This window comes from Mercenaria mercenaria, chromosome 2, assembly GCF_021730395.1.
Source record: "Mercenaria mercenaria strain notata chromosome 2, MADL_Memer_1, whole genome shotgun sequence".
Classification (NCBI taxonomy): domain Eukaryota; kingdom Metazoa; phylum Mollusca; class Bivalvia; order Venerida; family Veneridae; genus Mercenaria; species Mercenaria mercenaria.
This window is the reverse complement of record NC_069362.1, coordinates 47733515-47747312: the sequence shown is the minus strand read 5'-3', so window position 1 is coordinate 47747312 and position 13798 is coordinate 47733515. Positions and strand designations below refer to the sequence as shown.

Sequence of the window (13798 nt, the reverse complement as noted above, 5' to 3'; positions counted from 1 at the left end):
TATGTTGCTTGGTTACGTTCTATGCTTACATAGGATCTTTTCACCGAAATTATTTATTTTATATCACGGCTATGCCCTACATGTAGCCTATGTCACCCCTTATGTATATGCATAGTACTTTTTATACACATGAACTTGTTAATTTAATATTTGCATAAATTATATTATAAAATAAAGCACTGCCTAAATTGGAAATCGATCTGCTTTCAATACATACGAATTAAAATTGGCTATGAATGTTTAGAAACAATTAAATTTTTAATCATTTTTCTTCTACAAATGATCATATTTGCTTTTATTTGACGCAAATTTCCCCCTATTTTCATCATTACATCGTGATTTTTTCCTCATAAAACATACAAGTGCCCCTGATTTTTATTTTTGATTTTTAAAATCAACGTTGATATTTAACGTAATCGCATAAGCATTATGAAAAGTATTGATGCAGTACATGCCACTGCGCAACTATGGACAATATTAAAACACGTATTTTTTTATTTAGTGCACACAAAACGTTGTGCCAGCTATTATGTCGGTAGTAGAACAAGGATTTGATCCAGAAAAGACATGTAGCCTGGCTGGACTCTGTAATGGTATGTAGCTTTTATGTAGATATAATGTTCTATTAATATGTTCATATTGGATTGTGTTTGTCTTGTTAGTTATGTACATTTTGTGTATTTGAACTATTCAGTTAATCTTACACATGATTTAAAAATGAATTAACACATTACACCACAGTCAATATCTTGTCCAGTTGGGTTTTGAGTGAGGAAAACGGAAACAGTATACACTAGTTAAAACTAACAGTTCTTGACTCAAGCCAATCCACTGATTGTGATAGTTTAATGAATCCTTAATGAGGGTACAGCAGTGCTTTTAGAATAGCTGAGCTGAATTAAAAAAGTGATTCCTTTACTGAGGGCATTGTGTAAACCAAGATGAAGTTAAACACTGCAGAAACTGGAAGACAATAAACTAAGAAATGAAGGCTCGTGAGTTTGAGTTCCCGTTCCTCTAATTAAACTAACTATTATCCGTACTGGTAAGAGTTCGGTGTATTGGTACTCAAAACCAGTCATACAAGAACAACAGAACTTTCTTAAATTGAATTCACTTCAATATCCTGCAATGTCTTAAACAAACCTAAACATAAGTTGAGTTATATTCATGTAACAGATGGGACTAGATATAAACCTAAGCTAAATAACATTCTTGAGACCGCCGGCGACTATAAATAAACTTAAATTCACTAGCATTCTTTGAACCGATGGCCACTACAGGTAAACCTCAGTTGACAAACATTTATTGAACAAGTGACGACTAAAGATAAACCTAATCTGACTAACATTCTTTGAACGATTGGCAACAATGAATAAACCTAACCTGACTAACATTCTTGTACCCGCCCGCGACTATAAATAAACCTAAGTTGACTAGTATTCTTTGAACCAATGGCGGCTATGAATAAGCTGACTAACATTCTTGTAACCGTCGGCGACTATAAATAAACTGAAAATGTCTAACATTCTTTGGACCGGTGGCGACTACAAACAAACCTATGTTGACTAACATTCTTTGAACCGATGGGGACTACATATAAATCAGAGCTGAATAACATTCTTGCAACCGCTGGTTACTATAAATAAACATAAAGAGACTAACATTGCAACTACAGATAAACCTAAATTGACTAACATTCTTCGAACCGATAGCGACTATATATAAACCGAATCTGACTAGCATTCTTGTTACCGCTGGCGACTGTAAATAAACATAGAATTGGAGCCGAGATTAACGAAAACACAACATACTCACTCTATGTCGTGAGTAAATCAATTATTCACTAATTTCATGTTCCTAACTACAAAAACAACAAACAAAAATATAGGATACAGGTCTTAGTATTTGACAGCATTCCAATGTACAAAAAATACGAATATATTTGTCTTGCAAATGTCAGACGGTACGATGTTGTGCGATGTGTTGATGATCGACCGGTAGAAGCTGGGTAAATGTGGTTATCTTTATCTTTGTACACCACTCAGCCTGAAAACATACTATCAAAATTTAAGGCAAACATACAATCAGATGTACATGAAAATCTAAACTGTAAAAATGTGTTTTCTATTAGGTCCCGAATGAACCAAATGTAATAACTTGAACACGTCTTATCTAGAATAGTTAAACAGCATATAAGATGACAATTCTGGTCTCTCTCAGCTTCGTTGAATAACCACAAAATAAGAAAAAATGTGCAGTGTGTAAAACATAACATTCTTTCAAGGTAAAATCAAAAAGACAATGAAAACTAGCTCAAAGAGGATAACGGCAATTTCCATTGATAACGAAAGAATAACATTGCATGGGAAAAAACAGCATAAAATTATATTGATATAGAATTAAATGCGTACTTGTGAATGTTACTTTCTAAATGTAGATACCGGAGTCTGGCATGAAGAATTCAAATGTTCTCATATAATGTTAAATGTATATCTGCCTTCAAAGTTCTAGTAATACATGAATACTCAACAGTAATAATTAACAAGGAACTGTTCATGTCTAAAGACCCTTGAAATATAAGGTACGTAACTGTGAACCTTATTTTCTATCAGAACATAAAGGAGACGTAATGTCTGGCCTGAGGAATCTCTCTAGAACTAAATGATTACTCTTGTTTAAATCACAGTCAAAAAGTCAAATCTGTCTTTGATATTCGAATACAGCTACAAGCCATCAGGAATAACTATTAAGAAACTTGAAATGTCTGTTAGGGTGGGTGGGAGGGAATAAACAAATAATCAAAATACTTGTTATGCTGTCAAACTTTGTATTCGAGTATTCAACCTCGAGTGAAGAATATCAATTAACAACCACTTATATAGTGCACTGAAAACATGAGAAAATCGTGAATTGCAAGCAGAAAACGCAGTAAAATAACTAACGGGAACTGGAGACAAAATAGTTAGCAGACGATGAAAAACGTGAATAATTTTATATATGGCACTCCATTTAGTTTCACCAACATTTTTAGCATGTTATCGTAGAATGTAGTTACTTATCGTGTAGTTCTGCTGTCATCAATGTTTGGCTAATGCCGTAACCAGTACATGTTTCAAGTCATTTTAAGTTTCAAGTCATTTAAATTTCCGTAGATAACAGACAAAAGAAGAAGACACAGGAGGTGCATAAACAAGTTAAGGATTTCAGAAACGACAGGGAAATCTCAAACATTGAAAAAGACAGTCAGGAAAATGGAAATCTTGTAAGTCTTGTTTATCATCATTACAATTATAACATAAGTTACAAACATCCTTAGTTTCATTTTTATTTTTATACTCGGATGTGCAGGCTGATCTTGGTCTGCACTGGTCGCAAAGGCAAGATCAGGTGCCTCCAGCATGCTAAAGGTTAATAAACTTAAGTATTGCATGTTATGAGATAGTTCATTCATTCTTTCATACTTCTATCATTTTTAAGTTGTTTCATTCGTTTACAGAAAGATCTTAAATGCGAGGTTTGTAAAGCAGTTATTGAGGAAATTGATGCCGTCTTAAAGCAGAACGCTAGCATAGAAAAAGTCAACGAAACTATATATGAAGTGTGTTCTGAGCTTCCAGGAGCCTTACAGGATGTGGTAAGTTTAGCATGTGTGACGAAAGTCCAAACCAGGAAAGAATAGACATTTTGTGTCCAGTCAAAACCACGTTAGGTGTCATATTTACCTTCCTAACAGCCAGTGTAGGCCGATACTGGTGGAACGCGTATCACTGAACACTGCTGGAATATCAGCCGCGACAGGGAATCGAATCCGAATCGCTGGCTATATAGCCATATTGTTAACTACTTTGCCATTGAATTCTTATTAAATACCATCTGACAGTTATAAACAATTTTTTGCACTGCTGACATAATCATCAAGATTAATTTGTGTTTGTTGGCTATGTAACATGTATAGCGAAATAAAAATGTAAGAGCTTTAAGACATCGCAGTTCTTATGAAAATATTGTAAGACCTTATCTGACAAATGTATGGCTCAGTTCTACACGACTGTAACTTAGCTTTTTCCAATTTATATGAGAAGTAAAAGCATTTCTTTACAAATGATCAAATCATCATCAAAAAAGCTTCGAACCAGTATTATCAATTATGGCCCTTAATCCGGAATTGACAGTGTCCGTACAATAAATAGAGAATATTGTTTATGAACTCAACCCAAGTTAATATGTAAATATGAAATCTAGGTCCAGTCAGATAACCAGTTGGTTCTCAATATTATCTCCAGAATGAACGCAGTAAATTAAACTTTACTTGAGTAATTTTAGAGGTGCTGGACCGATAACTAGAACATGATAGCTTAAAACTTAATAGATATATATATCTCTATACAATATAATTGAGCCGTTCCATGAGAAAACCAACATAGTGGGTTTGCGACCAGCATGGATCTAGACCAGCCTGCGCAGCCGCGCAGTCTGATCAGGATCCATGCTGTTCGCTTTTAAAGCCTATTGGAATTGAAGAAACTGTTAGCGAACAGCATGGATCCTGACCAGACTGCGCGGATGCGCAGGCTGGTCTGGATCCATGCTGGTCGCAAACCCACTATGTTGGTTTTCTCATGGCACGGCTCATATGTCAATTTTGATAAGTTGCTTGTTCTGTTTGAAATACAGCTCATGTTGGGCGTTCTTTATCTGTAATAGCTCATTACAAATATCCGTTGCGAGTCTAGCTGAAACTGTCAAATACTATTAGGTTATTTAACATTGTTCTGTACAATACGGAGTCTAAATATATCTCGTATTGTACAGTACAATGTTAAATAACCTTTTTATTCTATATCTATTTTATCTTACTTTAATAATAGTTTAAATTAAAAATGTTTCACTGAATATTGAATCCCTCTCTTTTCTAGTTTTTCGTATGAGTGCAAATATATATTATACAGAACAATGTTAGACCTTAAATAACCTTTTTATTCTATATTTATTTCACTTCATACGTAGTACGTAATTCATTGAATGTTGTTTTTTCTGCGTATCATCATTAAAAAAAGTATATGGTGCAACCTCCCTACAACAGCCATTTGGCGATTTGGATGGTAATAATACTTGGCTGAGATATTATATGCCAACAAACATTGTCAGCAAGTTTGGTGAAGTTCGGATGAAAACTGTTCGACTTAAAAGAGCGGACAAGGCTAAAATCCCCGTTTTTCGAGTAATTCAAGTACTATAATCAAAGAGTGCCTGGTACAATTTGGCTGGTTATCGAAATTGGCCGAGATGTAATGCCCACAAACATTGTCAGCAAGTTCGGTGAAGATCCTTATTAACGAACGTTTTAATTATATCTAAATCAGATAGCATTGTTATCCATTGAATCGTTTTTGTGTGTTGTAAACAAAAACAAAAAAAAACTCAAATTAAGTCGCATAATCAAACCCTGTACATAGAGCGCCTACTTCAGCCGGTTTACATTCGGAACATTTTCACGCGTTTGGGACTGTTGAACCGTCCAAATACAGAAAATACAGGATTTTTTTTGTACTCGCGGGCGTCCAAATACAGAAAATACAGGATTTTTTGTACGCACGTGCATCCAAATACCGTAATATATTGTACGGTCACGTGTTGCAAATGAACGTTCGCGATTGGATAGATAAAATAGGTATAGAATAAATATGATATAACTCCACTCTCAAAAATGGGGACCAGTTTTGAAGCAACCCACCAACTTTGCTGACCATCATCACGGTCTGAAACATCGAGGCCATTGGTTAGTTGAACTTGTAGAAGCAGAAAATATTTTTGAAAAAAAAAAGATTTAAACAAGTACCGCTTTTAGATCAAATTATAATAAGTTAGCAATGATACGTCGACACCTTCTGATATCAAACTCTATTCTGTCAGCATGTGCCCTCAGGCAAAGATTATATACATCACAGTAGTATTTACAACTAAATATACTTTGACAGTCCGTAAAAATACGCGTTCAAAACGTTTTGATAATATCAACTAAATTACTTAAAAGTGTGAGAAATGAGTCTCAGATTAATTTATATAATTAAAAAGCGTCATATTTGCCTAAAAGTTATATAATCAGTTTTAGTTTTCAATGATAAAACTGAAAATAAATTTATGTTATTTCCTATCAGAAAGTTATAAACTACTGGTATATAAACCATTCTTTAGACATAGTCAACAAAAATGTTGACCGACGACCTGTCTGTAAGATAAAAAAATAATATCTGAATTCAGACAAGTAGGTTGACAAACGTTTGTCGCCCCTTTTCGTTAGAGAAGGGGTATCTCTGTGATGTCAATTTTGATAAGTTGCTTGTTCAGCATATTTATTTAGAACACTGCCAAAACTGGCAATGTCTACTCTATAGATTGTTTCATCTTTGACCTCAACCATACTTATGCAAAAGATATATTTCTGCAGCTGTTCTGTTTGAAATACAGCTCCTGTTGAGCGTGCTTTATCTGTAATTATAGCTCATTACAAATATCCGTTGCGGGTCGCGTTGGAATTGAAGAAACTGTTAGCGAACAGCATGGAACCTGACCAGACTGCGCGGATGCGCAGGCTGGTCTGGATCCATGCTGGTCGCAAACCCACTATGTTGGTTTTCTCATGGCACGGCTCATATGTCAATTTTGATATGTTGCTTGTTCTGCATATTTATTTAGAACACTGCCAAAACTGGCAATGTCTACTCTATAGATTGTTTTATCTTTGACCTCAACCATACTTATGCAAAAGATATATTTCTGCAGCTGTTCTGTTTGAAATACAGCTCATGTTGGGCGTTCTTTATCTGTAATAGCTCATTACAAATATCCGTTGCGGGTCTAGCTGAAACTGTCAAATACATATGATATAACTCCACTCATAAAATTGGGGACCAGTTTTGAAGCAACCCACCAACTTTGCTGACCATCATCACGGTCTGAAACATTGAGGCCGTTTGTTAGCTGAACTTGTAGAAGCAGAAAATATTTTCGAAAAAAAAAGATTTAAACAAGTATCGCTTTTAGATCAAATTATAATAAGTTAGCAATGATACGTCGACACCTTCTGATATCAAACTCTATTCTGTCAGCATGTGCCCTCAGGCAAAGATCATATACAACACAGTAATATTTACAACTAAATATACTTTGATAGTCCGTAAAAATACGCGTTCAAAACGTTTTGATAATATTAACTAAATTACTTAAAAGTGTAAGAAATGAGTATCAGATTAATTTATATAATTAAAAAGCGACATATTTGCCTAAAAGTTATATAATCAGTTTTCGTTTTCAATGATAAAACTGAAAATAAAGTTATGTTATTTTCTATCAGAAAGTTATAAACTTACTGGTATATAAACCATTTTTTAGACATTGTGTCAAAAATGTTGACCGACGATCTGTCTGTAAGATAAAAAAAATATCTGAATTCAGACAAGTAGGTTGACAACGTTTGTCGCCCCTTTTTCATTAGAGAAGGGGTATCGACAACGTTTGTCGCCCCTTTTCATTAGAGAAGGGGTAGCGACAACGTTTGTCGCCCCTTTTCATTTGAGAAGGGGTATCTCTGTGATGCGTGTATGTGGTCGCACGGTCACAATTTTTTTTTTTTTTTTTTTTTTAGAAATTCGTGACTAGGTTTGAAGAACAGAAAAAAGCTGTTTATTCTGCTTGTTTATAGTAGTATTTTGGCGCTCTGAGCATAGAAATGAGATTGCTAATGGCACTTTGAGCACTACTCAGTGAGCAGTGTTCACAGTGCTCTTAGTACTATTCATTGGGCATCGCTACCATGAAACTGGGCTGTTTTACAATTAAGCATACGTAGGCATTTACTCAATGAATAACACTAAAACCTGCAAATTCGCAGTGAAAGTGGTCTAAATCTTTTGTCGGTAAAATAAGCAATAAAAGTAATCAGGAAATGAAACTTCTTCATCCTTATATGCCTCATAATATCATATTTCGTTAGCAACTTGGATTGTTTCACATGTAACGCTGAGAAGTCACTTCCTAGTTAGTGTGAACAGTCCTTGAGAAAACTTTATTTTTTTTTTATGTCACCTAACCAAACAAAAAATTGGATTACAGAAATGAACCTATCAAAATCCAGTACTTTAGACCAACATATTTAAACTAAATAAAACAGTTTGCCAACCAGAGGAAGCGAAAGAAAACGATAATCCACTTGATCTTTTTTCTTCAATAATTAGCCGATAGTAAGAAAAAAATGCAATTGTCTAAATGAAATGGCTGTTGCAGTGGCAAGCTGAGAACACGGTGTTGTAATATACAAACCGCAAGAGACTCTTTTTAAAATGAAATTTATGTCTATTTTGTGCAGCTGCTCTATAGCATATCAGTATTTTAAGAGTAAATTGTTTGACCATTGACCTACATTAGTACGCTTGCACAGAAGAAATTCAGTAACGAGCAAACGCTTCATTTAAAACATTTTCAGTCTGAGAGTGAAAATAGTTCCACCAATTGAATAGTCAGGATTTACTCCTTGTGTTTGGATTTCAGTGTTTACAAGCCGCCCCACAAATAGTTGATGCTCTGAAGAGCGGTGTAGATCCAACACAAGCATGTGGCTCAATCGGTCTTTGTTCCAGCAGTTCAGAAGCCAGCGTAACACCGGAAGAGGAAGTTGAAGATATAAACAATGTGAGTAAACATGTCTACTTATTATAATATTCTATATAATGTGAATGCAAGCTGTTAGTAACGTTTGAATGTAGAAGAACAATGTGTTTCGAAGCCGGAGGCGGAAGTTGTGTCTCTGTGCCAGAAATATATTTTGTAAAAAATAAGCGTTTTGTGCTTCTATATGTCTTTGCTGGTTGATTTATATGGCGAAGAAAGACCTTAGGTACGGGTCTTCAGTTTTGTTTCAGGCGAGTTTGAAGTTAGTAACTACCGTCATGGAAACCCCTTTTTCAGAGTCTAGCCTCCGCCGTTGTATGCACCGACGATTTTCCATACATGAAGCCAATGCAGTTACCACTTAGCTACACAAATACTTTACATGTTGTTTAGAATTGTTTGCTATTCTGATCGTATTTTAGACGCACCATTGTTATAGTATTGTGGTGGACGGATAGCTCAGTGGTTTGCACACTGGCCTTCCAATCCTGAGGTCGGGGTTCGATCCGGGAATTTTCAGAAACGCTTTTCAGTGTTTCCCACCCAACTAGAGGTGTACTGGTCAGGAACCCAGGCAATCCTTGAGTGTATCAGTGCTATACACTGGGCATGTTTAAGAACCAGGCTGTCTATTCGCAACGAGCTAGGCTAAGTTAGCCGGAGAAGCCTGTATCTGATTTCTGATCTCTCTGTCGTGGGGGCTTTGTCTCACTCTGTCCCTCTGGTCATATCGCTCTTTGTCTGTACTAGTAGAGGATGAATCATGCGCCCTGTGTGGCTGCATTTGAAGCATGTAAAGCGCCTTTGAACGTGAAATTGATCATGAAAAGGGCGCTATATAAATCTGGTATAATAATAAATCTGGTGTAATAATTATAGCGTCTCTTTGCAAATCATGACATTGGTTATTTTCCTAAGAATAGCATTCATTACAAACTAATTGATTTACTTTTTACAAACAGAATGTTGGCGACATCAAATGTGACATCTGTACGCTGATTATACAAGGCCTGGATGAGATTATAGGAAAGAACTCGAGTGAACAAAAAATCAATGCTACCATATATAAGATTTGCAACGACTTGCCTGGAAGTGCCAAATCTTACGTATGTAAAAGCATTAGTATGTTTGATTAGCATCAGCCAAGACATCATCATTATACGTTGTGTTGCTAAACGATGTACATTCCAAATCTTACTTTTTTATTATCCCCTTTTTCTTCAAGTCTATATAAATGTTATTGCATTAACTTTTGTATACTTAAACTTGAATCTTAGGCCCAGGGTTTGACTCTATATCGTGTCGCTTTGTATCTTATTTCTTACCTAAGTAATTGCATGCAACAGATTTACAGTGGAGCTTGCGTAAGAGACCTCGTGAGACCTTGCATTAAGTGACTACTCTTTCAGTTTCTTTTTGAGTATTTCAAGAACAAATTATGTTGAGTTAAGAGTCTCTTACTTATAGTACAAGGCGACCTATATTTTAGAAATAATGGTAAAAATAACTTTACGAATTGATAGTTTTATCAGTATTGAAAGATACGATTGCCTCATAGAGTACACTGTATTTTCAGTGTATCATACTTGCACCAGTTGTATTGAAGGAGGTGGAAAGTGGAGTAGATCCTACAACAGCTTGTTCAGTTATGAAACTTTGTACCAGTACAGGTAATAGTAAATCCCAGTTTGTCAGAGTTTAACTGTACTACTTTATTTAAAAATATTCCTGCATGAACGTAAGAAAATATACATGTTTGTACAATAAGTATTAAGCACGTGCAATTTGACTGAAAGTTGAGTACCATCTTGTCAAACTGTAGAAATTTCCCTGACTATACGCAGTTGTTCCGTCTGGTGAACAGAATGGCCGGGAAGCTGATTTTAATGTTAAATGCCACAAAATATGTGCAATTAATAATATTATCTCGTTTACAAATGGAAAGGAAATATAATGTAAATATAAGAAATGAAACTATTTTTTCCGGTGTTCATGCGAAATGAACGACAGAATAGGATCGGCAAATTAAACATGAATCGCTAGCGCGAAAAAATCATTTCATTTCTTAAGTATATCGCAAGCTACGTTATCCTTCTCTGTGCATCTTTAAAACAACATTCTAATATGCTTGTCTCTGTTAAAACACGCTTACGCTAGAATGACGTCACGTTAACGTGCGGTGACGTCAAAGTTTTTGTTGCGACCAAGAAAGAGCTCTACTATATTTTATCTACTGTTTTAGAATAAAGGCATTATTAGAATTGAAATAATTTATAGCAAAGCCGTGTTTTAACACTATTTATACACTCGGGCGGTAATACGTCGTACAAATAATTTCACTCGGGCTGGGCCCTCGTGAAATTATTACGCCCGACGTATAACCGCCCATCATGCTTAAATAGTGTTAAAGCACTCTTTTTCTATAAATTATTTCTTATTATTAATAAATAAAGTCACACATCTGCTTTAATGTCACGCAGAAGATACGTCAGGTTTTCACATTATAAGAAACGAAGATGCCGGAACAACCATTGCTACTATTAATATGTACTAAACGCTGGGTAATTTTCCCGTTAGTTTCATTTCACGTTTTTATATACAAAATAAAAAGACCTTTTCATAGTGCTAAGAATTCGCGCTTCCTGGCTGTTATTAAATTAATACTTTTGGAATCAACGATTAAATAGCCACGAGTGATTTGACTATTCTCGAATGTACGCGAACGTAAAATATTTCCCAATCTACAGTAAGTATTACTATATTTCTGGTTTCTTTATTTTCATTTTCCAGACATTGAAACAGTCACTGAAATGATTGAAAACGGTGGGGATGTAGAATGTTATATATGTGAGTTGATCATAGAAGCGCTTGATAATCTTGTGAGGGACAATGCTTCAACTGCGCAAATTAACGCTACAATGTTCGCCCTTTGCGATGCCCTACCTGGTGAATTCAAACAATTTGTACGTAGACTAAAGTATTATGTAGTCATTTGTTTTATGCTAAGAAATAACAAGACCTATTTGTAATGTTTGCAAATTATAGTTTCCTTTATGTATTTTTGTTGCACCACTTTTTTGCTGACGTATGTTGTCTTCATATTCGTATTCTTAAGCAGATAACACAGTTATTTCTTTTTGGTTGGGTTTAAAGTCACACAGAAACAATTCAATTTTAAAATTAAACAATGACGTTCAAACTTTCAGTTCAGACATTAATAAGATCCATTGATCTTCCGTTAGCCAGCTTGATAGCTTCCTCACATGATGACACAAGTAAAACTTGAGCCGACAGAGATGATGGCAAGTGGTTTAAAGACAGTGAGCTCTTTTTTCAACTCTTGCATGGATTTCATGTGTTGCAGTATGTTGCGTGAATTAAACGTAACGTTCATAGCAATCTACACAAAACAAAATCTATAGAAACAAGCAAAATTATTGATCGAATAAGTAAAACTGAATTGTACTTTTTACTTTCAGTGTACTTCAGTCGCACCAACTATTGTTAAAGGAATAGAAAATGGAGCGGACCCAAAGACGGCTTGTACTGACCTGAAACTCTGTACCAGTGCAGGTATCGTGTCCATATTGTTCTTGGTAAATTATAGAACGCTAAAATAAATGAAAATCTTTTTTTTTAAAATCCAGTACCCATATGTCACTAAAATAATATTTTTAAAAACTTTAAATGTAAAAAAGTCGTCATCAAGTGGCTTTAACCTGATTGTATATACTATCTGTGTTTGTAAAGCCACAATGTACATTCAAAATTAAAAGCCATGTGTAACAGTCATTTCTTAGAAAAGTTGGTAAAAGTTTGCCAGTCTGTCAGTGGTAGTACACTCTTATTCTGCACGTAGCTATACATAGTAATTATATTATGTGCATACTATTTCACAGCTACAACACAACACTGTTTGTACACACAAACATGGTAAATTTATGTATACACATACTAAGAAGTAATTATTCATTTATTCTAATATGACTATTGGTCTTATATAATCTTGAATCCAAAGCGGTGAGGGGCACAATTATCTATTTATTGTAAAAAATGTATCGGGTCTCGTCAAAAGACACATCTACTAGAAACTGGATGTTATTCAAATCAAACAAATTAATGAGACATTCTCAAATTAATGCAATTAGATGTTTAATTCTAGGGTACTGTCAAGCAATATTTATTGTGTATATATGTACATTCTAACACTTTTAAGATTTCCTTTTAATATAAACAAAGAAGGGTTTTACCGTGTATTGACTTGTCGATTAAAACACGTTTCGAAAATGACCTACTTTTAGCGCCAAGGGAAGTAATGCGTCCATTTACGCCTAAAAAAAGATTCTAGAGTATAGTATCCCTTCCTGGTGTAATTCGAACGTGCCATAGAGTGTAATTCGAAATAGATTTTAGGTTGACTTGCTTTGTTGGCAAATAAAACACGTTTTTTCGTTCAGATCCGTCGTAATTAATAACTCAGGCCTTCGACCTTCGTTATTAGATTACTACCCATCTGAACTCAAAACCGTGTTTTATTTGACAACAAATCACGCAAAACTAAATTCTATTTCCCAAATATAAACATAAATTATTCAAAGAAAAAATGAGCCGTGCCATGAGAAAATCAACATAGTGGGTTTGCGACCAGCATGGATCCAGACCAGCCTGCGCATCCGCGCAGTCTGGTCAGGATCCATGCTGTTCGCTTTTAAAGCCTATTGCAGTTGGAGAAACCGTTAGCGAACAGCATGGATCCTGACCAGACTGCGCGGATGCGCAGGCTGGTCTGGATCCATGCTGGTCGCAAACCCACTATGTTGATTTTCTCATGGCACGGCTCATATATTCTATGCTCTTATATAGCAGTTGATGAACCTGAAGAAAAAGCATCTAATGTTGGGGATATAAAATGTGAAATATGTGAGTTGATTATACAAGGCATCGACAGTATTGTGGGAAATAACGCTTCAGCAGAGAAAATAAATGCTACAATCTACACCCTTTGCAGCGATCTACCCGCCGGAGCAGCTCAGAAATATGTAAGTACTAGAATTCTTCTTATTAATAAAATATTATGCCTTTGTCAGTTGACTCTGTTGAAAATAAATCAAGGTTATTATGTATTATT

At 35.1% G+C, this 13798-nt stretch overlaps 1 protein-coding gene across 1 annotated transcript in view; it reads left to right on the top strand.

Annotated features, from left to right (window-relative positions):
• LOC123562193 (uncharacterized) overlaps positions 1-13798 on the top strand; it is a 53337-nt gene that overhangs the window by 24758 nt on the left and 14781 nt on the right. Inside the window, exons 26-34 of the mRNA XM_053525684.1 lie at positions 503-593; positions 3156-3265; positions 3500-3637; positions 8551-8691; positions 9633-9776; positions 10247-10340; positions 11461-11633; positions 12150-12243; positions 13534-13709. Coding sequence (XP_053381659.1) covers positions 503-593; positions 3156-3265; positions 3500-3637; positions 8551-8691; positions 9633-9776; positions 10247-10340; positions 11461-11633; positions 12150-12243; positions 13534-13709 — 1161 coding nt within the window. The remainder of the gene's footprint in view (positions 1-502; positions 594-3155; positions 3266-3499; positions 3638-8550; positions 8692-9632; positions 9777-10246; positions 10341-11460; positions 11634-12149; positions 12244-13533; positions 13710-13798) is intronic.